This window comes from Dendropsophus ebraccatus, chromosome 5 (assembly GCF_027789765.1).
Source record: "Dendropsophus ebraccatus isolate aDenEbr1 chromosome 5, aDenEbr1.pat, whole genome shotgun sequence".
NCBI classification, from domain to species: Eukaryota; Metazoa; Chordata; class Amphibia; order Anura; family Hylidae; genus Dendropsophus; species Dendropsophus ebraccatus.
In genome coordinates this window covers 32107279-32134149 of record NC_091458.1, presented here as the reverse complement: position 1 = coordinate 32134149, position 26871 = coordinate 32107279, and the positions used below count along the sequence as shown (strand labels likewise).

Here is a 26871-nt window from a genome sequence, read left to right as displayed (position 1 = left end):
GGGGGCGACCTTCTCCGCCGGCGGTGCTGGCCAGGTTCTGGTGTGGTGTTTTTGGGACTGGTCCTGTGGCATGGGGGTCGCAGGGCCGTCCCATGGCCCCCGTTCCCTGGCTGTGCGCGCCTGCGGGGTTGGTGGCCGCTGACTGGCACGGTGTGGACTTAGTGTAGGGACCCATGTGTATCAGATACCGGCACGAGGTACATGGGGCAGTATGGCTTGATCAATTCATACACAAAATTCTGATGTGTTTTTTATTTAGCCAAGCGGCACTAGTATCAGCCATAGGTGTGATGTGCAGCACTCTGTTTCTTCCCTGAGCCACATTTTGTTTCTCTCTTTTCTCCGTGTATTGCACTCCTCCTGGTGAGACCCACATGACCGCAATTAGCAGGAGACACCTGAGTGCACATGGTTTTAATCCCTCCTGTTTTTTTCCCATTCTGTTTGCTGCAGCTATGGTGAGCGCAATACCTTATCCAGACTTGTGCTGCTTGGGGGCGACCTTCTCCGCCGGCGGTGCTGGCCAGGTTCTGGTGTGGTGTTTTTGGGACTGGTCCTGTGGCATGGGGGTCGCAGGGCCGTCCCATGGCCCCCGTTCCCTGGCTGTGCGCGCCTGCGGGGTTGGTGGCCGCTGACTGGCACGGTGTGGACTTAGTGTAGGGACCCATGTGTATCAGATACCGGCACGAGGTACATGGGGCAGTATGGCTTGATCAATTCATACACAAAATTCTGATGTGTTTTTTATTTAGCCAAGCGGCACTAGTATCAGCCATAGGTGTGATGTGCAGCACTCTGTTTCTTCCCTGAGCCACATTTTGTTTCTCTCTTTTCTCCGTGTATTGCACTCCTCCTGGTGAGACCCACATGACCGCAATTAGCAGGAGACACCTGAGTGCACATGGTTTTAATCCCTCCTGTTTTTTTCCCATTCTGTTTGCTGCAGCTATGGTGAGCGCAATACCTTATCCAGACTTGTGCTGCTTGGGGGCGACCTTCTCCACCGGCGGTGCTGGCCAGGTTCTGGTGTGGTGTTTTTGGGACTGGTCCTGTGGCATGGGGGTCGCAGGGCCGTCCCATGGCCCCCGTTCCCTGGCTGTGCGCGCCTGCGGGGTTGGTGGCCGCTGACTGGCACGGTGTGGACTTAGTGTAGGGACCCATGTGTATCAGATACCGGCACGAGGTACATGGGGCAGTATGGCTTGATCAATTCATACACAAAATTCTGATGTGTTTTTTATTTAGCCAAGCGGCACTAGTATCAGCCATAGGTGTGATGTGCAGCACTCTGTTTCTTCCCTGAGCTATATTTACGAAGATTAATTCACACTCAGATAGTGTAGATAGATAGATAGATAGATAGATAGACAGACTATACGGAACTTCCTGTACACTGGCCTTCCTAATGTAATATCATTTACCTCAGATGTGGTAGGAAGCCCATAAACAGTAGATATCCTATATGGAAAAGGACACTGTCCTGTAGAGCAAAGGAGTTCAACAATTGCATATTCTTCTCCCTAAAAATATAAGGCTGTGACTATTACGGCAAGTCAGCAAAGAATTAAAGACATATTAATTACATAACTAGTGCTGTACTGGAATACATTGATCTACCACTGGGATATATTCTGACGGTCTACATACAAGAACATGAACATTTGATTTGTGAAAAAGCCTTAGAGTGTCACTGACGTTAAACTTTTTAGTGCAGAAATCAATAGCACAGGCAATTTTAAGAAACTTTGTAATTGGGTTTATTAGCCGAAAAATGAATTTTTATCATAAAAAAGCAGTTAGAAGCTCTACCCCCTGTCTTTATGGTTTTCCTAAGGAAAGAAAAAGTAGAGGCAGGAAAACGGGACAACAAAGAGTTAATTTACATTCACATCAGGGGCTCTCTCCTCTGCAGTCACCACTGACCTCTCTGACCTCTGAATAGGGCTCTGAATAGCTCCCCTGCTGTGTTATCCTTTGTTCTCTGCTGCCCACTAATCTCGCTCCTTCCCCCTCCCCCTCCCCTCTTCATAGAACAGACACATCCTACTGATGAAAAAACTGTCGAGATTTCCTGATTCTGAGCAGTGGATGACAGAAAGGAGAGGAGTGGGGACCTGGGGAAAGGCTTTTTACATGCAGATAATGGCATATTTGGCCACTAAACCCAATTACAAATTTTCTTAAAATCGCCTGGACTATTGATTTCTGCAAAAAATTTTTTTAACGAGCTACTGATACTTTATCCATACTGAGACGATTTTATGCAACAATTTTAATTTTGAACAGTCGGGGTCTGGGTGCTCAGACCTCCACCGATTGCTAGATAGAGCCGGAAAAGTGCATGGAGAGTGCCTCTCTTCCAAGCTTGCTGTTTCCCCCAATTCTGTAGAAAGAATCGTATTAGACGGCCCAATCAATAATGTAAGAAAGGGATATATATATATATATATATATATATATATATATATATATATGTAAACTATAGCATGTAAAAAATATATATAGTTAGCGATGTTCATGCAGCCCTTGCCTAATGTAAAATAATAAAAATAAACTATTTTACTTTTTGGAAACAACAGTATTTTGCCACTTCTGTGTCATGTGAAGTGTTGTCATTCTTTTCATAGTCTTCAAACTCTAAATCTTCCTCTAAATCTCTATAGAGAGAAAAAAAAACTGATTATATATAATATAGTCATATCATGATGATAATAGATAGATGATAGATAGATAGATAGATAGGAGATAGATAGATAGATAAATAGATAGATAGATAGATAGATAGATAGATAGATAGGAGATAGATAGATAGATAGATAGATAGATAGATAGATAGATAGGAGATAGATAGATAGATAGATAGGAGATAGATAGATAGATAGATAGGAGATAGATAGATAGATAGATAGATAGATAGATAGGAGATAGATAGATAGATAGATAGATAGATAGATAGGAGATAGATAGATAGGAGATAGATAGATAGATAGATAGATAGATAGATAGATAGATAGGAGATAGATAGATAGATAGATAGATAGATAGATAGATAGATAGGAGATAGATAGATAGATAGATAGATAGATAGATAGATAGATAGGAGATAGATAGATAGATAGATAGATAGGAGATAGATAGATAGATAGATAGATAGATAGATAGATAGATAGATAGATAGGAGATAGATAGATAGGAGATAGATAGATAGATAGATAGATAGATAGATAGATAGATAGATAGGAGATAGATAGATAGATAGATAGATAGATATATATTAGATAGGAGATAGATAGATAGATAGATAGATAGATAGGAGATAGATAGATAATAGATAGGAGATAGATAGATAGATAGATAGATAGATAGATAGATAGATAGGAGATAGATAGATAGATAGATAGATAGATAGATAGATAGATAGATAGAAGATGTGAAGAGGTTTCAATAATCTCCCAATTTTACAGTTTGATATCATCACTGTCTTCACATCTAGTCATCTATATTAAAAATATTTTCTCTGTTGGTTATTTGCAAATGTCTTATTAATTCCAGGTACAAAGATAAAGCAGATTTATAGGGGTTGTCCAGATAACATTGTTTTTTAAAAGTGACAGACTGCATGGAAAACAGTATTACTCCCCTTGCCGATCTCTCCATTCCTATGCTTATGGAGTCCCCACTGATTTCCACTTCCGCTCCTATCTCACCACCCAGGAGAATAAAATAATAGGCCCAGGCAGCCGATCATTGGCCACAGTGGTGACTCTGTATGCAGCGAGAGAACCGGGAAGTGGAGATGAGCAGGGACTTAGTGAGCATCAGAAGGGGGGGGGGGGGGGGTCAAGGAGGTGAGAGTATATATTGTATGCACTGGTCACAAAGTCTGGGGGGAGGTGGACTATACAATAAATTATATTTTACCCTTCCTGTGTTTCGTTCTTGTGAAATTTGGCAAGAAATTGATTTTTTCTCTCATCTGGAAAAAATACAAATCACATTTAGTGAGGTTAAAAAAAAATGTCACATTCACATATTTCAAGACGTGTAAAGAAAATGTTCATGATGGTTTCCGCAGAGATATTTTGTAAACCAAGTAAATTTCTCCTAAATGTTTCAGGATTGTGTTCTTTGTTGGCCATGATTGTTATCTGAAGTTTAGTAATAGTTATGGAAAAAAAGGAGCCGACATATACATCGACCAACATGGCATCTGGCTAAATATCACGTTGAGTGCTGCATAGTGTAGTCAAATATGTTTTCAAATAAAAAGTATAATCCAAGATGGAGACAGCATATCAGAGCAGGGGAAACCTCGTCATCTTATATACCCAAAGGTTCACTGATCCCGGATGAAATTTTTAATCTGCAGCATTTCCCTAGTCATCTCTATAGACTCTTGTACAGCATCCAGACCACCAACATTGCGATAATCCATCAAGACCAACACAATAGGGGGTTCCAGAGGTCAGACTCCCACTCATTATACATCTTTGTAATTAGTTTGAAGAATAAAGTAAAATTATTTTGTACTTTTTTTTTGTATTTTTGTATTTTTTTTGTATTTTTGTATAATTTTTGTTCATATCTCATTTACAAAATGGAAACAATGACGCGTCAATAAAAAGAATTTGAATGTCCTACCTACACTTTAAAATAATACTTGTCTAATAGCACCAGATTTAACCAGCAAATAAGGAATAAGCATAGAGGCGGCCTTACCCTGATCTTTATGCACAGTGACTTCAAGTGCTTTGTCATAATCCTTATGTTCCTTCTTAATGACTTGTTCTTCTTGCACCGATTTCCATATGAAGTCAGGATTTATTACATAGATTCCGTGTTTCTCTATCTTCTTCTTCTGGGTGCTGTTTAGTGCGGTGGGGTCACCGACCACAGCATGTGTGCACTAAAACACATAGGGCACTTGGTTTTCCAAGTATATCAAATACAAAAACTGATCAGCAGGGGTCTCAGGAGAACGAGTAAGGAACAGCCCACAGCAATCATCTTCATCCAGGCAGCCCCCATTGAGTTTTGGTATAATGGAGCCACCTCAATAGAGATTGGTAGAAGCCAGGGAGTGATTACACTATTGCATGTTTCTTCCAGCAGAATACATGACAGAAACAATCTCATACTTTTGGTCGGACTTTCAAAGCTAAAAATATCAAATAAATCTAAATATATTACTAGCCATGGGAAACGTTAACATTGAAGAAGCCCCAGTTATACAGTCACTAATATTTTTTCCTTAGATATGTACCTACCTTTTTACTTAGCACAAATGAAATCTCTCCCCCATTCAACGTGATGGTGTTTTTTAGTTTTTTCTTTTCTTTAAGGGATAAGAAGTTCACTTTCATGAAGAATATGCAGTCTGAGAAAACACCCGCATCCATCCTAAAGAGAGAACAGGATTAAAGGGGTTATCCAGTGCTACAAAAACATGGCCACTTTTTCCCGCTCTCTTGTCTCCAGATTGGGTGGGGTTTGAAACTCAGTTCCATTGAAGTAAATGGAGCTAAATTGCAAACCACACCTGAACTGGAGACAAGAGAGGGGGAAAAGTGGCCATGTTTTTGTAGCGCTGGATAACCCCTTTAAGCTCAGCTATAATGAAATAAAACAAAATTTAGAAGAAATTTGGACTTTGCCAACTATAGGAGTTGTAGAGGGTCAAAGGTTCCCCATCCCTGGTATATAACATGGGCACCAGTAAAATGCTTTGGAAGCAGACATAATTGCCGCTAGACAAAATAATTAAATAAAGGAAGACATTTCCAATGCCTCCAAAACCAGTTTTACTAGCAATCTAGCAAACCGATGCCTTGTTGCATATTCCAAACAGCAATAGACGCCAGCATGGTAATAAAATCTACACAGAGTGACCTATTTTCCATATTACCCAACACACAGGAAAACAACCATATAACAGTGCTCATTGCATGGTTACAGATAAGGGCCATCCCCTGGAATATATCATACTTATCTCCTCCACAGCCCTACATTGATCTCTGCTCCGAGAAATCTCCACTCTTTATCTCTACAGTCAGAGAAGATGATTGCTTAATTCTATCTACTATAAATGTGATCTGATAGATGTCTTTTAACAAGACCGTGTCTTACTGGACGTTGTGACATTTAAAAAGCTACAACTAGGGGACAAAAAAACAAAAATTCTAAAATATAAATAAAAAACTGTTGGGACGTACAAGAGAGAAAACAAAGTAAACTAGTGTTACTTTATCCAAGGTTAGGCCATGTTCACACTAAGTATAACACTGGCCGTTCTGTGACCCGGATGACCGGCCGGATGATCTTCACTTGTGGTGGATAAGGATGCGGGCGCACCCGTGTGTGCCCCCATCTGAGTTCACCGCTGCACACAATGGGGTGTGCGGCCGAAGCTGCACACTCCATTGTGTGAACTGACATGTCTATTTAATGAATAGTGGGCAGAGAAAACTGACATGCCAGTTTTTCTTTGGGCCGGATGGAATCCCGGCCAGAGCGTATATTATATGTATACGCTCCAGCCGAGATTTCATTTATTCCCATACAACGTGTGTTGTGGATAGATCACGGCCGTTGTTGTAATTTGCAATCAGGAGAAATAGCAAGAACTCCCCAGCTGTCAATCATCTGCAGCGGCCCTTCATGGACATACAGCGTTGCAAGCTAGAGAGTGAAATGTGTTACCGTGCTCTTCTCCTAGCTTGTTCTCCTGATAAGATGTGGTCTCAGTATTGAGACCCCGACTTGTCAAAAGTTTTCTTTTTTCCAAAGTGAGTACCCATTTACAAAATCTGAGACATTAAACATCTAATAAGAAGAAATACCCCAGCAATTAAAAAGGAATCTATGTGCACATATTAGGATATTGACAGCTTATGGCTCTCCATTTCCTGATCTAATGGAAAAATATTCACCCCCCCAGAGCAAATTAGGTTTATGGGCAAATTTTCCAGACTTCCGCCTGTTTGCAAAACACAATTAAACAATAACAATGTAAATGGTTCAACACAACTAATCCAACATAAAATGCCACTTTTAGGTTATGTTCACACACTGTAAAATGAAAACAAAAAGACAGACAAAAACAAAAAGCAGCTTTTTTTCTACACTGTGTGCACTGATAAGCGCTTTTCCATAAACTTTAATAGAACACATTAATAGATTTAAAAAATGGCTGTCAGCCCTTCTATGATGTGTTTTTAGTACCTAGTGGTGGGATGACCTGCTGCAAGTGTGATGCATACCCTCCTGCTCCTGGCAGCTTATTCCACAGGAACTCACCAAATCCACTTTCAAAAGTAATAGTTAAAGTCTATAGAAAGAAATGTATAACTCAGCAGACCTATCTAAAGCAGGATATACCATTCCTCTAGCACAGGGGGGGAGATTTAGTGTCTTCTAGCAGGTTTGCAGCTGGTATTTGCAGTATACATCGCCATTTCCCCCCTGCACTCTTGTGTAGTGTTCAGTGATCTTTACCTTTATAGCATTTGTTACTTATTGACAGAAGATATACATAGTAAAGAGCAGGGTGCGTCCCGGAAATGCACAGTACAATGTTACATTCACTACAAGCTACAATAACTGGATAAGGTTTACATTAAAGCCGGTGTATCTGAAGGCCGTCACTCCTTTGACACCTGCTAATCATTTTGCTATATATATTTACTTCACATCTATTTGTTCCATAAAGCGCTGGGTAATCGGAGATTTTAAGGTGCCCACACACATTAGACCAAAGTTGATGAAAATAGGCGATTTGTTGGGTTGAAATTAAACAGTCTTACCACCATAAATGCTCATCCCCAATTCACAGGATAAGTAAGATAAACTAAGTGGCTGATCGCGGAGGGTCTGCCTACAGTCTTGTTCTTGAAACTGCTGGGGGTTTGAGCAATTGGAGACCCCTCCACCCATAATCAGAAATGCGTTCCCTATGCTGTGAATATCTGTCTATGGTGGTAAAAGGGAAGACACGGGTCTCTCTGTTGCCACCAAAGTTCGTGTTCGGAATTGAAAGGCTGTCTAAGTCATGGTCCCCGCTCCTGTACATTGATTCAGTGTTGCCGCACATGCATACAGCTGTTAGTATAGAATATACATGACACAGGGGAGGCTGGCTGTCGTTATTTCTGTGAGCATAGCAGGCTCAATTACTATCACCACTTCCTCTGGTAGAGGCCCCAAGATGATCTGATCAACAGTGACCATGGCATCTAGGTGGTTGACCCAGCTCCCCCAAATTATGGGGGAAAAAAGTTTAAAAATAAAGGCTTTTGAAAAGTCAAGTTGATGAGTTGTAGCCAGGGTTAACATGATCACAATAACGCGTTTAACTTAAAGGGGTATTCCCCCCAAGAGTAAAAATAAATAAATAAAATAAATAAATAAAATGCTCCCAAACCTAGCTGGTCTTACTCACCAAGTCCCCCTGAGTATTTTAAGCAGTACCTCGTCTTTCTAGCTGCTTCCGTTCTATAGTTAAAAGTTTTTTAAAAAGCCGAACTATATCCAACATGGCGCTGGCAAGAAAACTACGTTATGCAATGCTTATGCCTGATTGGTTCATGATATAGGAGAGCTGATATCCACAAGATATAGCAGAGTTGAGGTGAGGTAGTGACGTAACAGAGTTGAGGCAGCGACAAAGCAGAGTTGAGGCAGCGGAATTACAGAGTTGAGGCAGCGACACAGGTGGGGTTGCGGGCCGCACTGTGGGCTGGGCCGCGAGTGAGCACGGGGGGGCATACTGTGCGGGGGGCAGCGGGTGAGCAAGGGGGGAAGGCCGCACTGTGTGCTGGGCCGTGGGTGAGTATGGGGGAACTGCACTGTGCGATGGGCGAGTAAGAACGGGGGGGCGCGGGTGAGCACTGGTGGGCGGGGCGAGGGTGAGCAATGAGCTCGGGGGGGCACACTGTGTAGGGGGCCGTGGGGGAACTGGGGGGCATAGGGGAGCGGAAGGGGGCGCACTGTGCAAGTAGCCACGGGTGAGCGGGGGGGGGGGGGCGCACTGTTCGGGGTGCCGCGGTTGAGTGGGGAAGGGGGGGCACAGTGTCGGGGGCCACAGGCAATCTCAGGGGCGGGGGGGAGACACAGTTGCGGGAAGGAGCAGCTGTCAGTGTCCTCCCTCACTTCAGTGGGCCGGGTTAGAAGCGCTTACCCAGCCTATTGAAGAGATGGAGGACACGTGATCCCGACATGGAAGGTGGGGGCCAGGAGCAGGGAGCGGTGTCGGAGTGGACTGAGATTTGATGACTCTATGTGTTTAGTGGGGGTGAATGCATCTAGATAACAGCAAAACTGTGCAGAATCCATAATTAATTGATATTGGAAAGATGAAAAGCTATGGGTGGGCAACGTATTAATGCAAAAATAATTTTGGGGGGAATACTCCTTTAACTTTCTAATTGACTTAATACAGCTCCCTGACACAATTGTTGCGTCGGGGATCAAGTTAACCCTGGCTACAGTTTATGTTAAGCCTGGCTACATCTGTAGCATGAAAATAGTCCAGCAATAAAAACAAAAATTATAATTTTGTGGCGTATAATCTGCATACTTGCAAACCAGACTTAAACCGAATAAAAACAGCTTTAGAATTGTTTAGGTGTTTTGGTCCATTTTTGGTGCAATACTCACCTGTCTGCGTTCCCCTGGTGTCCTTTTCTGTGTCTCCGGAGACAGGATAGTGGCCACTAGTGACTGGCTGAGCAGGCTGTCACTCTCTAGACAAGAGTGATAGCTTGCTCAGCCAATCACTGGCCCCAGCGCTATCCAGTCTCAGTTAGTCACTGGCTGACAAAGTGGGCTTTCACTCCAGAGATGAGAGTGTTAGCCTGCTCAACCAGTCACGGACTGACTGACATGGGACAGTGCCAAGCCAGTGATTGGCTGAGCAGGCTGTCATTATTGTCTGACAAGTGAAAGCCCACCCAGCCAATCACTGGCTGCCGCTGTCCCTTCTCAGTAAGTAATTGGCTGAGCGGGCTGGAGGCAGCACAGAAGAGGACACCGGAGACACAGAAGAGGTCACTGGGGAGCATATAATATAAGTGAGAATATAATTTTTTTCACAACTTTTTTAAATGAAGCTTGCAAAAATTTGCTTAGTCAATGAAGAATATTTTTGCAAATGTCACTGAACTCACTTCCCTCATCTCTAGTTATAATGCCTTTATCGTAATTTTTTGGCTGTTTTACGGTCGTCTTTTTAGACAGTCCTATTATGTAAATTACAGACTATGGGCCCTATTCCACCGGACGATTATCGTTTGCATAATCGTTAACGATTAACGATCTCAAACGACTGCTATTGCGAAAGACCTGAAAACGTTCACTCATTTCCATGGAACGATAATCGTTACTTATGATCGTAATTGCGATAGTTTTTTCTTCGTTATTTATTCGCTATTGCGTTCGTATCTATTGCAAACGACCGAACGACGTCTTATTCAATGCGAACGATTTGCGAACATTTTGCGAACGAGCAACGATAAAAATAGGTCCAGGTCTTATAAAGCGATCAATGATTTCTCGTTCGGTCGTTAATCGTTAACTGCATTTCAACCGAAAGATTATCGTTTAGAGTCAAACGATTTAACGATAATCTGAACGATAATCGTCTGGTGGAATAGGGCCCTATAATGTATACCACACAACAACAAAACAGACCATAATAGAAAGAATAAAAACGTATGGCTCTCAAAATATGGAAACACAAACATTTTTTTAACTGGATGATCCTAAAGACCAACAGATTTATAAACAGAGAACAGGTGATAAAGGAAAGACTGAGATTTCTCCTCTTTTCAAATCATTTCCTGGCTTTGGCATCAAGTATCTGTCAGATAAATCTGTGTGTGTAATAGGGCCTTTAGATTACAGTTTATTACCTATCCAAATGTTGGGGGTCTGACCCTTGGGACTGTCATTGATTAGGAGAATGGGGGGTCTTGAGTATCCCTGTTCGCATAGCGCTAACAGATTCCGCAGTGATATATAATTTTATTCCATTTCCCTCTTGTCTATGTTCACCCACGGCTGAAATCACTGCCTTTTTTACTGGACAGCTGTCATTCAATGGCAAATAAATAAATATTTTAAAACAATGTCTGTTGTTCGTATAATAAGGACCGTTATATCAAAATAATGGCTGTTAAATGATGGTTGTCCAATAAAAATGATCTTTCCTTTCCTTTTTATTAATGGCATCCACAAAAATAAAAAGTTATGGATAAAACATTTTTTAGAGCTTTTAGAGCAGAGCAGTGGTTGGTAACCTTGACAATGAGCTGTCAACAATGGGAGGGAAAAAGCAGCATATCATTAGAAGGAGGCAAGTTTGTTAAATAATCATATTTGCAAAAATATTTAATTTGATGTGTCCCACTGTTGTGTAAGGTACTCAGTCCGTACCAGACTGTCTATCTGCTCCAAATTGGGTATATATATATATATATATATATATATATATATGTGTGTGTGTGTGTGTGTATGAAGAACTACTCTGACATCATGTCAAGGCAGAACTTAATTATAAGCATTACACAAGGTTATATAGCAGTCAGAACAAAGAGGGGAATCATATAGATATGATGCCTGGCTATTATTAGCCATGGACAGGCCCCTCATTTGCATAGTAGGTTGTATTACATAGCTCATGGATTACGTAATTATAAACAGACTCTTGTCCAGAATGTGGGGGCCATCTTTAAAACAATAACTATCAATATTACAAGCGATTTCAAGAAACTAATAGGTTTTATTAAGCAAAAGAGTTTCCTTCTGTACTCAAAAAGCTCTTTAGCAGCCTTCCCCCAAATTCAGAAGAAGCAGGAATTCAGTGTTTATTATGCTGTATGGAGGGCGGAGGGGCCGAGGGGGATGAGAGAGCAGGGAGAGGATAAAAGGGAGTACTGTACAAAACACTATATCTTACAATCTTCTCTCACCAAGCTCCCAGATAAGCACTGACCTTTCTGAACTGTGAATCCAGCGTTTTATATGCCCAGACAGCCTACAAATGGCAGAGCTGTTTGTCTCCTCTTCCTGTTCACTCATCCCCCTTGGCCTCCTCCCCCCCTCCATAGGATATATTGGACACAACAGAACCCTTCTTCACTTTGTTCCTTTGTAATGAAGACGACTTTGCCTGATAACGAACAAATTAGAAGGATGGGGGGGGGGGGAGCTGCAAAACAGGTTTTTTAAATACAGAAAGAGGATTTTTTTGCCTAATAAAACCTACTACAGAATTTTTTATAATCGCTTGTGCTATTGATTTCTGAAAAAAGAAAAAAAAATTAAATGACAGTTACACTTTAACAATAAAATTTAAAGAATTTTCTTTATTTCCACAACACTACAAGATTAAGTGCAATGTATTAGTTTAAATGAGAATACCCCTTTAGGGCAATAAAAAGACAGAATGTGATCACACCACAAATAAACAATGCAAAACTGAGTACAGATCAGAAGTTGCGGCTATTGGATCCAAGCCCAATAAGTGGCGTGTAGCCTGATCCCAGTCTTTCCCCAAACCAAGTCGCATACAGATGCCCGGGTACTGCTGGTCAGATTTTCGTGCCCATTCAGTGGCTTTTTCAATGCTTGAATACTCCAGACTGTTTAAAAATACAAACACACAGTTAGACAGAAATACAGGACAAGGAGTCATCTTTTATACAGTGACTGCCTGAGCTACAAAAGGATATAAACTGATTGTTTCATGTTTTATGGTTCTTTAGAGAAGATCATTTAGGATACGGCACTGTATATATCTTTTATGCACCACCAGTGCATAAAAAAACGCTTGTCATGAGGAATTCACACGATAATTTTCAGCATAAAGCCCCGTTCACACAGAGCAAGAGAGGCAGAATTCCGCCAGCCTCCGTGTCCTAATGACACTCTATGGGAGGCTCTCGCGCTGCATCTCTTGGCGCTGAAAAATGAACATGTTCATTCTTCAGCGCTGAGAGATGCTGAGCGATGCGGCGCGCACGCCTCCCATAGAGTGTCATTAGGACACGGAGGCTGGCGGCATTCCGCAGCGGAATTCTGCCTCTCTTGCTCTGTGTGAACGGAGCCTAAGTCCATTGCCCAATCAAGCTGCTTGAGAAAGTAGCAATCTTGCTTCGAAACGTCGCAGACGTATAGACGTGGATCTCTTTGGCCAACGCTAATCCGTGAGTGCAGCTGGTAGCTTATAAGAGCATGGACTGTCATTACTAGCCCGATTAGGCAATGGACTTATGCTCAAAAATATCTGTAAACCTATCATGACAAGCGTTTTTTATGTACTGGTGGTGATTGGAGATGAGCGATTAGTGAAATATTCGAATTTTCTAATATATATATATAGAGTCGAGCAGACCCTGATACTCGCCTATTTGATTGAATATTGAATCCTATTAAGTCTATGGGAGAAAAATGCTTGAATCTTGGAAATCAAAATTCGACCACTTGGAGGTCACCAAATCCACAATGACACCTCAGGAAATGATGCCAACACCACTGGAATGCAACTGGGACAGCAGGGGAAGCATGCCTGGCTGCATCTAACACGCCAAAGTCGCAGCATTACGCCACTATTACAGTGTATCAACTATATACTCCAAACACAATATAACCTCTATGTAAAGTGGAAAAAATACATGGAAACCTTCTTTCCTGTCCAGTAGTATGGACAGAAAGCCACATTTTAAATCACGTTCCCTACAACAACCACAGATGGCACAGATGGATGACAACCACAGTAGCACCATGCTTTTATTGTTAGCCTTGGCACACAAGGAGTATACAGCCGTATACCCTCTCTATGATGTAGCTGAATGCCTTACAGAACGCAACAGGCGTTCAACACAGTGAATACACTCCAGCTGCCTGTCTGAACACACCTATGTGACCTATGTGCTGCTAGCTGGTTACATAGCTGTGTATCTTTAGATAAATGTGTTCTTTCTATAGCTTAAGCCCTAAAATCACCTAATACCTAACTCATTCTGCTACACACTGTCTCCCTGTCTTCAAGCAGCATCTGAAAACAAATCCCAAATCCACTATTTTATTACTGTAAAGGTCACATGGTTTAGCCAGCCAATAAATGCCGATGCTTTTTTCCACTTCCTGTGTGCTCCTAGTGCCTGTCCCGCCCCCGGCTCCTGCATAGTTATTGGTTTAAAAAAAAAAAAACGCCAGGGAAGGTGGGAGGGGAATCAAATTTTTACTGGGGTTTTGATCAAATATTTAAACGAAATAGAGTACAGTATTTCAAATTGTGTACTACTCGATCGAATATCTACTCCATCGAGTAGTACTCGCTCATCTCTAGTGGTGATTGATGTTCAAGTCAGACTGTATTGCAAAGAGAAAATTATATTAAAAAGTTAATTAACCGAAATTGGTGTGGATTTTGCTTCATTGGACTACTTATGGGAAGACAACCTCCCGTTCAGACACACCTTCATCAGTTGAGGAATAATGCAGTGAGGAGGTTTTTTTTTTTTTTTTTGCCATAGAACATTGGACATGGGGAAATATGTACCTCATTTGGCAGATACTCGCTTGTGTAATAGGACCTTTACATCATAGTAACAAAGATTCTAAGGCTGAAAAAAGGCATATGTCCCACAGATCAGCCCATTGACCTGAAGTGCTGATCCAGAGAAAGGCCATGAACTGCTCTTACAGTAAAGAATCCTTTCTGTGCTGGTACAACTCCCATAGGAGAATTATGCAATTATCTAATGTTGAAGGCATCATGCCTTCTGTACAGTAAATTTCTAGAACTGCTGCCCTTATAAACATTTAAAGAAAAAGAGAAATAAATATTTGGAATTTTTTTTTTTCTAGCAGATGGGTGCTTGTTTACACTGTAGCTTGGGAGGTGATGAGATCCTGCTCTCCAGACCTATAAGTTACTTAAAGTAGTGTACATTATTGCGATGTTTGGCAGCTGTACCTCTTAGGGACGGACTGGTCCAACTTCATCAAAGTTTTGAATTTAATTTCGCTCAGTATGTTGTGGACACGGATTATCTGCAGCACCAGGAGAGTAGCGATCAACTTATGGATTGTATCTATCCCTCTGAGACCTATAAAAGAAAAAAAACAGAAATCATAAGTCGTTAAAAGTAGTTGGCTCACAACACCATGTACAATATATAATTATCTGATACACACAAAAACAGAAGTGTGTATATAATGTAAAAAAAACCCTTTGATATGGTAAGAATGACATTTTTGCAAAAGCTGACTTTTTACCGAAGGTGAATGACCGCACCAGGAGATCCCCACTGGACTTGATCTACAAGTGTTATAGTGTCCTTGTCATTTCAAAAAATTGGCCCCCTCAGGTTCCCATACACCTTCTATGTCATCTATTTGTCATCTGTAGCTGCTGCTCATGGCAGATTCAGCCTTCAGTGAATGAGTTATTGAAGGTATATGGGGACCGTTAAAGGGGTATTCCACTCAAACATAACTTTTGATATGTTGCTGCCCATGGTGAGACTAACAATTCCTTCCATACATGTTATTATCTATTCAGTCTCCTTCTCCTAGTTCTCAGTTGCTGCTTTCTGCTAAAGACACAAAAATCTGTGTATGAGCATTTCTCTCTGCCCCCCCCCCTTCTGAGACGGCTGATGTTAACAAGTGCCTGACTTGCTTTATCTGCAACATTATAGCTTCTTTGTAATGCTGACAGGGTTAATCACAGTGTGTTCATTAGCAACTTTACATCAGAATACCCTCCCAGCATTAGAAAGAAGCTACAGTGTTGCAGATAAAGCCTGCCAGGGACTTGTTTATATCATCTTTCTCAGAAGAGAGGGGGAGAAGGGGGAGACAGAGAAAAAGCTCACACACAGATTTTTGTGTCCTCAGCAGAAAGCAGCACTTCAGAACTGGGGGAAAGAGACCGAATAGATAATAACATGTATGAAATGAATTGTTAGTCTCACCATGGGCAGCAACATAACAAAAGTTATGTTTGAGTGGAGAACCACGTATAATTAGTCCAGGTCTGCATGGCAGGCCCCTGTAAATCATTCAAACATGATAATTCTGATCCCAGCCATTATCCAAAGGGACCAGGGCATCTAAGCTGTTAAACAAAAGAGGTTAGCGTTTTCCTCTTTCTAACTTAGATGCCACAATCTGGGACCCTGTTGGATTTACTAATGAGGTCCCCAGGTCTGCTATCTTCTGCTCTTTTAGGCGGGCCAATATGTTGGTGAGTACGAACGCAAACAAGCAACAAAAAGCACGATTGGCGCTCTCTTGCAGTGGCTTTACAAGGCACGATAAATTGTGCCGCACCATACTGTAAACCAAATGGACCCCAGTAACAGTAATAGGTCCATTAGGCTCTATTGGTGTCCAATGGCCAGTAGATCTGTTTGGAAAAAATAAGGGATCTGTGAACATAGTCATTTTAACTGTACTACACTGGAAGAGAAAAAAAGATGACAAAACTATGAATTATAATTTTTTCATTAAACACTATAAATACTACCAGTGCATTATATGGTGGCATTAAAATATAGATTGATGTAAAAAACAAAACACAAAGCTATATTAACAGTATTGTCACAACAACACTTAGTTTATCAGACACAGTATGCATAGAGATGGATTGTATGCTCACTGTAACCCACCCAGAGATCTGATGCCTTTTTTAACCAGATAATCTTCAGTCAGGTACTGGACATTGATGTGTAATAATGTACCGAGTTCTGGGCTCAGCTGCCAATATCCTTCCTGCAACATAATAATATGACTAGTGAGATTGCGTTTTAACATTTTTCATTTTAATATTTTTGGAAGATGTCTAAGATGGTTTACCGGACTTTGAAGAGATGACAGAGATGACCAGGAAGGAGTCTCTATAGGCATCTGCAAAATACATATATACAATGATATAAGCGTTTAGTGAAGGTACATAATTCCAACCTCCATGTCTCACAAAGACAACCCCTGTACATACCCTAGGCATGGAGTGTGCGGATATTTTAAGGGTGGGAGGGTGCTGGATTGATAGCTGAGGTAGCTTTAGGCCAGGTTGCTACACTACGGTCACTGTATGTGTCCAAAACCGTCCTAAATGCCCACAAACCACTGGTACCAAAAGGGGCTAAAGACTATGGACACCATTACACTAATTTATTTACAGAGGTTGTCCACCTAAAACAAACCTGTCTCCTATCCACAGCAAAAGATTAATTCTCTAGTACTCAAGTACAGCACTCGGGTCTTTATGGCACCTCCATAGGAATGAATAGAGCCGTGGGTCATGTGCCGTCCCCCTGCTGTATTCATGTATTCAGGGGGCTGATCTGGAGATTGGTGGGGTGTACAGAGGTCGGACCCCCGCAATCTCTCACTTGTCCCTTATCCTGTGATAAGGGACAAGTTAGTTTTGGGTCCACAACCACTTTAAGTGTTGATTTGCTTCTTGGATGCAAAATGAAGTAACTAAATAGAATTCACTAGACATTTCCAACCATTTAGCTACTAGGGAAAGATAAGAGGACAGAGGTGAGAGAAACCTTGGAGGGCAGCTCACACAGGCTTGAGAAAGAGAGCTCGCAAAATGCCATCTACAGGGGAGAATCATATAGGCTGTGCATAAGAATAAAAAGATAATAATATGGTTATTCCTTCTTTTTAGAAATGGCTGCATGTGTGTTTGTTAACTTTTTAGTTGAATGCACTTGGACATAGTAGTAAAACAGAACAAAATGTTGGAAACTGCCCACTAGAGTTTGTAGATATGAGGTAATTTTCACAACATTTTGTTGGTTCGTACACCATTTGTTCCTACGGCACATTCGTCAAAATGGCGTCACAAATCATGGCAATTCACAGTGAAAAGCTTCTGAACACAAAAGGTAAAAAACACTTTGTGTGAACCAAGCTTTAGGACTTTAAATATGGTCAACTAGTGGCATTACTGGGTAGGGATACTAATACTGAATCATGATCTTGAAAACTGAGGACCTGAAACTCAAAGCATATAACAAAGTTGTCGAATGTATTTATTAAAAACTGGTTAAACTTTATTAACAACACAGTGGATAATCCTGAGAGCCAAAAGTAAATTACTTGACTTACCCGATGTAAAATCCGAACTCTTTCCTTCTAAAATATATAAAAATAATTGTGTTTAAATATCTCAAGATGCAGTTAATTCTGTATACCGTGAGTATAAACAGGTATATAAAATGGACATTGATTTAGTTAGGCTGAATTAACACATAATATTTAGGTCACTATTTCAGCCAAAACTGGGTTGGAGTGGAGGGTCCCATCTCCCCAAGTGATTGGTTGAGGAGGCAGATTCTGCAGCAAGCACTCATCTCAGAAGCAGGAAGAAGTGAGAAGACCGGGGGAGCAGAAGAGAAGAGCAGGAGCCGTGGGGGATGGGGACTCAGTAAGTATGTCTTTTTTTTCTGTCCATTCCAGCTGCATATTATTTTTCCCAGAAAACCCTGAAATACCCCTACCCAGAGGTGTAGCTAGGGTCTCCTGCACCCGGGGCAAAGATTCAATTTTGCGCCGTTGTCTCCGCTCCCTGCTGTCTTTACCTGAGGAGGCGCCGTTGTATCCGCTCCCTGCTATCGCTACCTGAGGAGGCGCCGTTGTCTCCGCTCCCTGCTGTCTGTACCTGTGAAATAGGAGGCAAAGCTTCCTGATCTATCTCCAGTGTGACCCCAAGTGTAATGTGATTCTGTGGTGCGGTCTCCTAATGCACAGGTACGCTCAGCAGTAGAGTCAATCAATATAGTACTTGGCAAAGAGGGAAAAAGTCAGAGTGCACTCACCGGTTAAGTAGAAAAATACTTGCTTTATTCGGTTCTTACATTCATATTAGCGTGGTATGGGTTCAGGGGGAGAGGGATGCCAACACCTTCCACCAGGGATGACAGCTGTTTCACGCCTCCTAATCGGCGTTTCTTCAGATCCCGCCCCTTCGGTCACGTCACCTCATATAGTCACATGACGTGACGTGTCAGAATGGTGGGAGTTACAGTGTTTTTTAAAAAAAAAACCCATCAAAATGTTACTTATATACAAACAAAATAGTTACAAAAATCCAAGACATGTAGTTACAGGAACATACTTAGGTCAGTGCGGTCATTTAGACCCATCTGACCCTGTGCGTTAGTGGCGAGTATCAGACGTGATTCACATTGGAGTAACTGCCGATTGGCATCTCCATATCCTTTGTGGTATATTCGTTTTAGTCCCATGAATTTGAGATCTCTTACATCTCCTTTATGTTTTTTATTCATGTGATCTATTAAACGTGGTGCCCCCTGTCTTGTGTGCAATGACCTAATGTGCTCACTAAACCGCTTATTCATTGGGCGGATGGTCTTTCCTATGTAAAAGAAACCGCAGGTACAACGCCTCCTCATAAGAGGATATCCATTAGCGACATTACAGAAGGCAAACGATAGGGCATACAAACAACAACAAAAGGACCTGCTTTCCCCTAAAAAACGTCATAAAAAACACACTAACAAAGTAGATGAAAAGGTACGTTTTGTTTTTTCTTTTAAATATAGCCCACTAGCAGATACCATACGTAAGGCCATTCTGGATAACTGGTATATTGTTCAGCATGATTCACTTTATGCTAAATTATATACCAAAAAACCTATGATTACTTTTAGACGTACTAAAAATATTAAAGATATCATAGTGCGCAGCAAATACTCCAACAGGGAAATGAAAAGGAAAGACAACTGGCTCAGTAACACTTTACATGGTAATCACAAATGTGGCAGTTGTAAATGGTGCCCCAATATGCAACAATGTAAGACAGTAAATTTGGGAGGCTATACCTGCGATATTTCTGACATGATATGCTGCAAAACAAAATTTGTAGTATATGCCTTAATATGTACCTGCGGTTTCTTTTACATAGGAAAGACCATCCGCCCAATGAATAAGCGGTTTAGTGAGCACATTAGGTCATTGCACACAAGACAGGGGGCACCACGTTTAATAGATCACATGAATGAAAAACATAAAGGAGATGTAAGAGATCTCAAATTCATGGGACTAAAACGAATATACCACAAAGGATATGGAGATGCCAATCGGCAGTTACTCCAATGTGAATCACGTCTGATACTCGCCACTAACGCACAGGGTCAGATGGGTCTAAATGACCGCACTGACCTAAGTATGTTCCTGTAACTACATGTCTTGGATTTATGTAACTATTTTGTTTGTATATAAGTAACATTTTGATGTTTTTTTTAAATACACTGTAATGCCCACCATTCTGACACGTCACGTCATATGACTATATGAGGTGACGTGACCGAAGGGGCGGGATCTGAAGAAACGCCGATTAGGAGGCGTGAAACAGCTGTCATCCCGGGTGGAGGGTGTTGGCGTCCCTCTCCCCCTGAACCCATACCACGCTAATATTCATGTAAGAACGGAATAAAGCAAGTATTTTTCTACTTAACCCGTGAGTGCACTCGGACTTTTTCCCTCTTTGCCAAGTACTATATGAATTGTTGCTGAACTCAATCCGATTGTTGCTCCACACAAGGTTACAGCTGTATAAAAGAGTACAGCTAAATGCACGCAGCTGGTGAGGCTATCATCGCAATAGGAGCCTTAGGCTAGGTTCACACTGCGTTTTCAGCATCTGTTTAACGCATCCGTTTTTTGCAAAAAACGCATGAAAAATGGATTGCAAAAAACGGATTCATTTGTGTGCATCCGTTTTTCCATTGACTTCCATTATAAAAAAAAACGGATCCGTTTTTTTTGGCGGACCAAAACGGACCAAAAAAAGTTGCTGACCCTATTTTTCTGGACGTTAAAAAAAACGGATCCGTTAAACGGATGCTGAAAACGCAGTGTGAACCTAGCCTTAGTAGTGCCGAATCTCTCTATCTATATACTGACTTTGACAAGTAGAGTCAATCAAACCTCAGGAAATCCTAGTTTCGATTGAACTCGAACATTCACGAACCTGCCGCATTAGATTGCTGATGCCTTCCTGGTCCGTAGGGAAGGAGGAGACTGCCCGGGTACTGACTGGAATTCCGGGATTCAGCATATTACCTAGGCTATTACCTAGGCTGATTCCCGGAATTCCAGGCGATACCTGGGCAGTCTCCTCCTTCCCCACGGACCAGGAAGGCATCAGCAATCTAATGTAGCAGGTTGATTAATGTTCGAGTTCTATAGAGCCTAGGATTTCCCGAGGTTCCATCAACTCCACTCAACAGCAGAGACAACAGCAGTAATACCCCCAGTAAGGTATAACCTCACCAAATTCAAAATAAAAATAATTTAGAAAAATTACTCTTGTATCATGGTCACTGTATATACAGATACAGGTGCTTTATAGATTGGCGTAGGGAACCTTGGCTCTCCAGCTGTTGCAAAACTACAACTCCCATCATACATGGACAAATCTAAAACTTTGGCTGTCCAGACATAATGGGAGTTATAGTTCTGCAACAGCTGGAGAGCCAAGCTTCCCTACCCCTGCAGATAGTAGGTAAGGTTTATATAAATGTAATGTATATTTGGATAGGGCAGTTATTAAGGGGTTAAGTATAGAATAATGTACAACCAGATCAGACCCCTAAATAAACACTGGACCCTAACTCTCTTATGTGTCTCTCCCCATCCCAGTCAAGTGTCACCCTTTACCCCCCTCCCCTCCCCACACTGTGCACCCCTGATTGTCCTCCCCTTCCCAAACACCTGTATCTTCTTCCTCCTACCCTGTCCATCCCCTCACCAGGTACATAGATTCACTTTCCAAGAGAGCAGAAGTACCGGGTACATAGATCCACTTGGATTTAGCATTCTCACACTGAGTAAGCTATTTCCAAGTGAATCTACGTACCCGGTATATCTGCTCTTTTATAACGTGAATCTATGTACCTGGTAAATTGAATCACTTGGAAATACTGTAGCTTATTCAGTGTGAGGATGCTAAATCCAAGTGATTAAATGTACCGGGTACATAGATCCACTTTCCAAAAGAGCAGAAGTACCATGTACATAGATCCACTTGGATTTAGCATTCTCAGAGTGAATAAGCTATTTCCAAGTGATTTAATGTACCGGGTACGTAGATTCACTTGGATTTAGCACACTCACACTGAGTAAGCTATTTCCAAGTGAGGGAATGGACAGGGTACATAGATTGACTTGGATTTAGATGCGACCCCTCCATAGTGCAGTGTACATACAGGACCTGCGGTGACATCATAGTCACATGTCAAGGTCCTTCACCATCTCTTTCCTGTACTGTCTTCTGGCTGCTGTTTAGCCCTGATTTGCGCAAAATAGCGGTAAAAACGCTGCGATTTTGCACAAATTATAGCTAAACAGCAGCCAGGAGACAGTACAGTATGGGAAATACCTCTTTTGATCAAGTAAAAATCGTCCCCTGCCTCCCCACACTGACAGACGGCAGGACGCCTCCAGGCTTCCTCATCCACTGCCATCCTCTCTCTGCTCCCTGTGATGGCGCCCCCCCTGGTCTCGGCACCCGGAGCAGATGCCCCCCCTGCCCCCCTAGCTACGGCCCTGCCCCTCCCTAGCTACGGCCCTGCCCCTACCTATAACATTAATAAATGTAACACTATACAATATAAGGCTTGGTTCACACACAGTATTTTCGCTCAGTATTTTGTTCCTCATATTGCAACCAAAACCAGGAGTGGACTGAAGACACAGAAAGGCTATGTTCACACACTGTTCAAATTTAGTGGATGGCCGTCATTTTAGGACAAATAATGGCCGTTATTTCATGTTTACACCGTTCACCCTAGGGTAAAACTGACTTGTTATACATGTTCCTCAAGTTATTATGATTACAATGATATGTAACTTGTGTAACTTTTATTTTATTTTATGGCTTTTAAAAAATTAAAACCTTTTTTAAAAAAATAAAAGTTCCTTAAAATCAATCTATTCCTATGCTTATAGCGCTTTTATCCTTTGGTCTATGGGGCTGTGTGAGGTGTCATTTTTTGCGCCATGATCTGTACTTTCTATCGGTACCCTGATTGCGCATATGCAACTTTTTAATCGCTTTTTATTACAATTTTTCTGGATTTGATGCGACCAAAAATGCGCAATTTTGCACTTTGGAATTTTTTGCGCTTGCACCGTTTACCGTGAGAGATCAGGAATGAAATAAATTAATAGTTTGGGTGATTGCGCACGCGGCAATACCAAATATGTTTATTTATTTTTATTTATAAAATGCAGAAAGGGGGGGGGTGATTCAAACTTTTATTAGGGGCTATGGCTATGGATATGTGAATCTGACCTTAAGGAAATTGATGGAACTGTGTCAATATCCTGTCAAGGGAATAAAAAAGTCACAGGATCTATGAAAAGAAGCATAGGTGCACATGATATGAGCCTTTAAGCAAATCTATAGAGCCCACAGATACAGTAGGATCGTGTGTACAGTGTTGGCCTTTAGTGCGCAGAAAGAAATAGCCGAGAGAAAGCGGGTTCAGAGGTGGCCAAGCAGAGTAAATGGAACCTACAGACTGCAATACAAAGTGGTGTTATATAGTTTGGATAAAATACTGTAAATGACACTGTAAGGGAAATGTACTAAATAATCTGAGCAGAAAATATACATACCACCATGTGTTGGGAGAATCGCTTTTTCTTTTTTTTTAACTTGTGGAATATTTCTCTATTTGAATCATATTGCTGTGCATCTTCCTGTAACCCAGGCCATTGTAATGTGTGATATGCAAAAATAATAAATATTGCAATCAATTATTGTTATAATAAATGCATTTGTGTAGAACTGCTGGTATTCATAAAGAAGCATGTACATAAGCTGAGTGTGGTAGGAACATACGCTGACAATCACTAAGGATTTTCAATTCCAAACTAGTCCTAAATATTCACAGTCAAGTAGTATCACCCAATATATGGCACCATTGTAATCCTGAAAACAATACCCATGGGGATCCTCACAGTAAATAACAGGATTGTATTGACTCCAAATGCAGTAATTTTCCTTTTTTTGATGTCTAAAAATCACAACTAGCAACCCAATTTTTATGCCAGCTTCCACTTGCAGTGGGAACCATCCTTAATCTCATAGTCTAGAGGTGCTCTTTTAATATCAAATGTCAGAACGTTATACAGATTTGTAATTTATTTCTATTTCTAAAAAATGTCAAATCTTCCAGTACTTATCAGCTGCTGTATGTCCTGCAGGAAGTGGTGTATTCTTTCCAATCTGACACAGAGCTCTCTGCTGCTGGAACTGTCCAAAGCAAACTCCTACAGAAAACGTCTCCAGCTCTGGACAGTTCCTGACATGGACAGTGGGTGGCAGCAGAGAGTACTGTGTCAGACTGGAAAGAATACACCACTTCCTGCAGGACATACAACAGCTGATAACTAACTTACAAATCTGTATAACTGAGAGGTTTTTGTTCGGACTACCCCTTTAAAAGAGTTGTTGTTTGGAACAGTTACAAGAGAGGAGGAAGCGTGGCCGAGAGGAAGCGTGGTGATTAGACACGCGAAACAGGCTGTCGCCCATTCACTCGTCTGTATCTATGTACCTGCATTTATGTGACTAAAGCTATTTATTTTATGAAGACGCAGTGGTGAGTACCTCAACTTTTCAAACTCTTACAGTTTATGATACTTGTAGAACAATGACTACAGACGCTTGTGTTGCTTGGCCGTCATGCCGTTTGTGAGTAGCACATGATAAAGGTAGAGGCACCAGATCTAAGCAAACCTCTCAGAACTAACCTTACACTATGCTGCTTAGAGGAACGTGCTTCACTTTTTATTCAGCTTGTTCTCTCTCTGTCCATCTCAGTTCTCTACTCTGCTACTTTTTCAATGAATATCACTAGGCCAAGTCCCAGGAGGAGCACTGGGATGACTTACTGTACTTTTCTGGGCCTGTTCTGTTGCACAATACTGTGGATGAACAATAAGAGCTACTACTAGGTATAAATTCATCTCTGATCATATATGTCGGAGGCATCTGTCTGAAGTATGTGCTAAAATTATATTTCTGACCTATACTTCTGATGTACACAGCAAACATAGTGTGGTCCTGAGCATCGATAGTCCTCATGAAGACCATACAATTAACTATACATGGTAAACAGAAAAGTATACATACCGGAGAGGCCTGGATGTCCAAAGATGCCGCGGACATTGGTGCAGCTGGTAAAGCACAGACTGAAGGAGGAGGAGCACCAGGAAGCTATTTAGAGGAATAACAATCAATTATTCATGATGCATTCTGTGTATGGGTACATAGGTGATATTTCAGGAGAATTATAGTAATTAGAACCAATGCTCCACTCTGTGGCCACTGAGGACTGGAGGCCTAAATATTACCCCAGCTGTCACCTGACTGATAGAACAGTAGTGGGTGGATGTGGGTATACATATGTCTGTATTTTTATTACTATATTTTATTATAATACGATTAAATAAAGATAAATATATATTGTTGCTGGTTTTTTTTAATTAAATACAGCTGTAATACACTTTCTAGGTTTACCATGTGTGGAAATGTCAAATATATATGTGTGTGTATATATATATATATATATATATATATATATATATATATATATGGTTTTGTTGCATGTTAGGGTGGACTAACCAGTAACCATTTAGGCCACGTTCACACAACATATTTTTTCAATAAATAACAGCTGTTGCTGCAGTTTGCACCGGCCGCTATTTATTGAAAATCTCAAATGACATTGTTTCCTATGGAATCCCAGATGGAGTGTATACCGCACACAATTCACAATGCAGACAATGTAAAGTGCGGCTCCGGCCCCACTTCACATTGTCTGCAGTGGTTAATTGGAGCGCAGGCACACCCGAATGTGCCGTATTATAATTCTAAAGCAGTGAAGTTCATCCGCAGTACCGGCTGGGGGGAACTTCACAGACAGAGGCCGTTCTGTGACATGGCCGTGTCACAGGACGGCCATTGTCTTACAACGTGTGAATTATACGGTATTGTATTTCAATAATACCTTGAATGACAAATAAGAGCTACTAGTAGGTATAAATTAGTCTCTATAGGACCCATTGACCCCACATATACCACAATAGTGTAAATTTCACCCATCAGGGAAGTATGTGCTGGCATACAGTACATTTGTCTTTATTGTATGGAACAGCATATACATCCAGGCTATTCAATACAGAGAAGACTCAAAAAAAAAGCACATGACACATTATATTCTATTGTACAGTATGAGTATGCCCATATAGTCACATATGTAAGAGGCTTCAATCTGGGTTATGTACAAAGTTCAATGCAAACACAGTGCAGCCCTCTGCATCAATCATCCTCATCAACACTTTATAATTCACAAACAAAAAAATATATACATACCGGAGGGACCTTCCTGCTAAATAGTGTTGGGAGAATTGGTGCAGCTAAGTAACCACAGATTCCAGGAGGAGGAGGGGGAGCAGCAGTAAACCCAAACTAGGCAAAAAAAAATAATTATTTTTTACCAGTTATTCTCATATTTGATGCATATTGTCTACAGGATTAATAAAACAGATACAGGTAGGGCTGTGCAATTCACTGACTTTATCTGATTTATTTGCCATGTCAGTGATGTACGATTCTGATCAGAATTGTGAAAGTGATATTAACCCCCAACCCCATGGTCCCTCATAAGTTGGGGGATTACGTTCCGAAACGCAATGGGGCCAAATAAAGAATGCTGAAAGCAATGGGAGCTATGGCGGATGTGTTTGCTGCAGACCTAGATTAGCTCAATGATGACATTATGGACAAAGAATTGGAGGATGGGGTAAGTA

At 41.3% G+C, this 26871-nt stretch overlaps 2 protein-coding genes across 14 annotated transcripts in view; both read right to left on the bottom strand.

The window, feature by feature from the left end:
* The window catches only part of LOC138794138 (protein mono-ADP-ribosyltransferase PARP4-like), an 85471-nt gene extending 80072 nt beyond the window's left edge, over window positions 1-5399 (bottom strand). Inside the window, exons 1-5 of the mRNA XM_069972907.1 lie at window positions 5268-5399; window positions 4720-4906; window positions 3922-3976; window positions 2564-2657; window positions 1422-1520 (exon numbers count right to left, since the gene is read on the bottom strand). Coding sequence (XP_069829008.1) covers window positions 1422-1520; window positions 2564-2657; window positions 3922-3976; window positions 4720-4906; window positions 5268-5399 — 567 coding nt within the window. The remainder of the gene's footprint in view (window positions 1-1421; window positions 1521-2563; window positions 2658-3921; window positions 3977-4719; window positions 4907-5267) is intronic.
* A 6943-nt stretch (window positions 5400-12342) lies between these two features.
* LOC138792403 (protein mono-ADP-ribosyltransferase PARP4-like) overlaps window positions 12343-26871 on the bottom strand; it is a 226246-nt gene continuing 211717 nt past the window's right edge. For 12 of the 13 annotated variants that reach the window (XM_069969777.1, XM_069969776.1, XM_069969775.1 and 9 more), the window contains 8 exons: window positions 26435-26530; window positions 25193-25276; window positions 23671-23754; window positions 18133-18159; window positions 16864-16914; window positions 16677-16779; window positions 14978-15110; window positions 12343-12638 (listed from right to left, as the gene is read on the bottom strand). In XM_069969777.1, the coding sequence (XP_069825878.1) occupies window positions 12449-12638; window positions 14978-15110; window positions 16677-16779; window positions 16864-16914; window positions 18133-18159; window positions 23671-23754; window positions 25193-25276; window positions 26435-26530 (768 nt within the window). In that variant the 3' untranslated portion in view covers window positions 12343-12448. The remainder of the gene's footprint in view (window positions 12639-14977; window positions 15111-16676; window positions 16780-16863; window positions 16915-18132; window positions 18160-23670; window positions 23755-25192; window positions 25277-26434; window positions 26531-26871) is intronic. The other variant, XM_069969778.1, reaches the window with a different exon arrangement.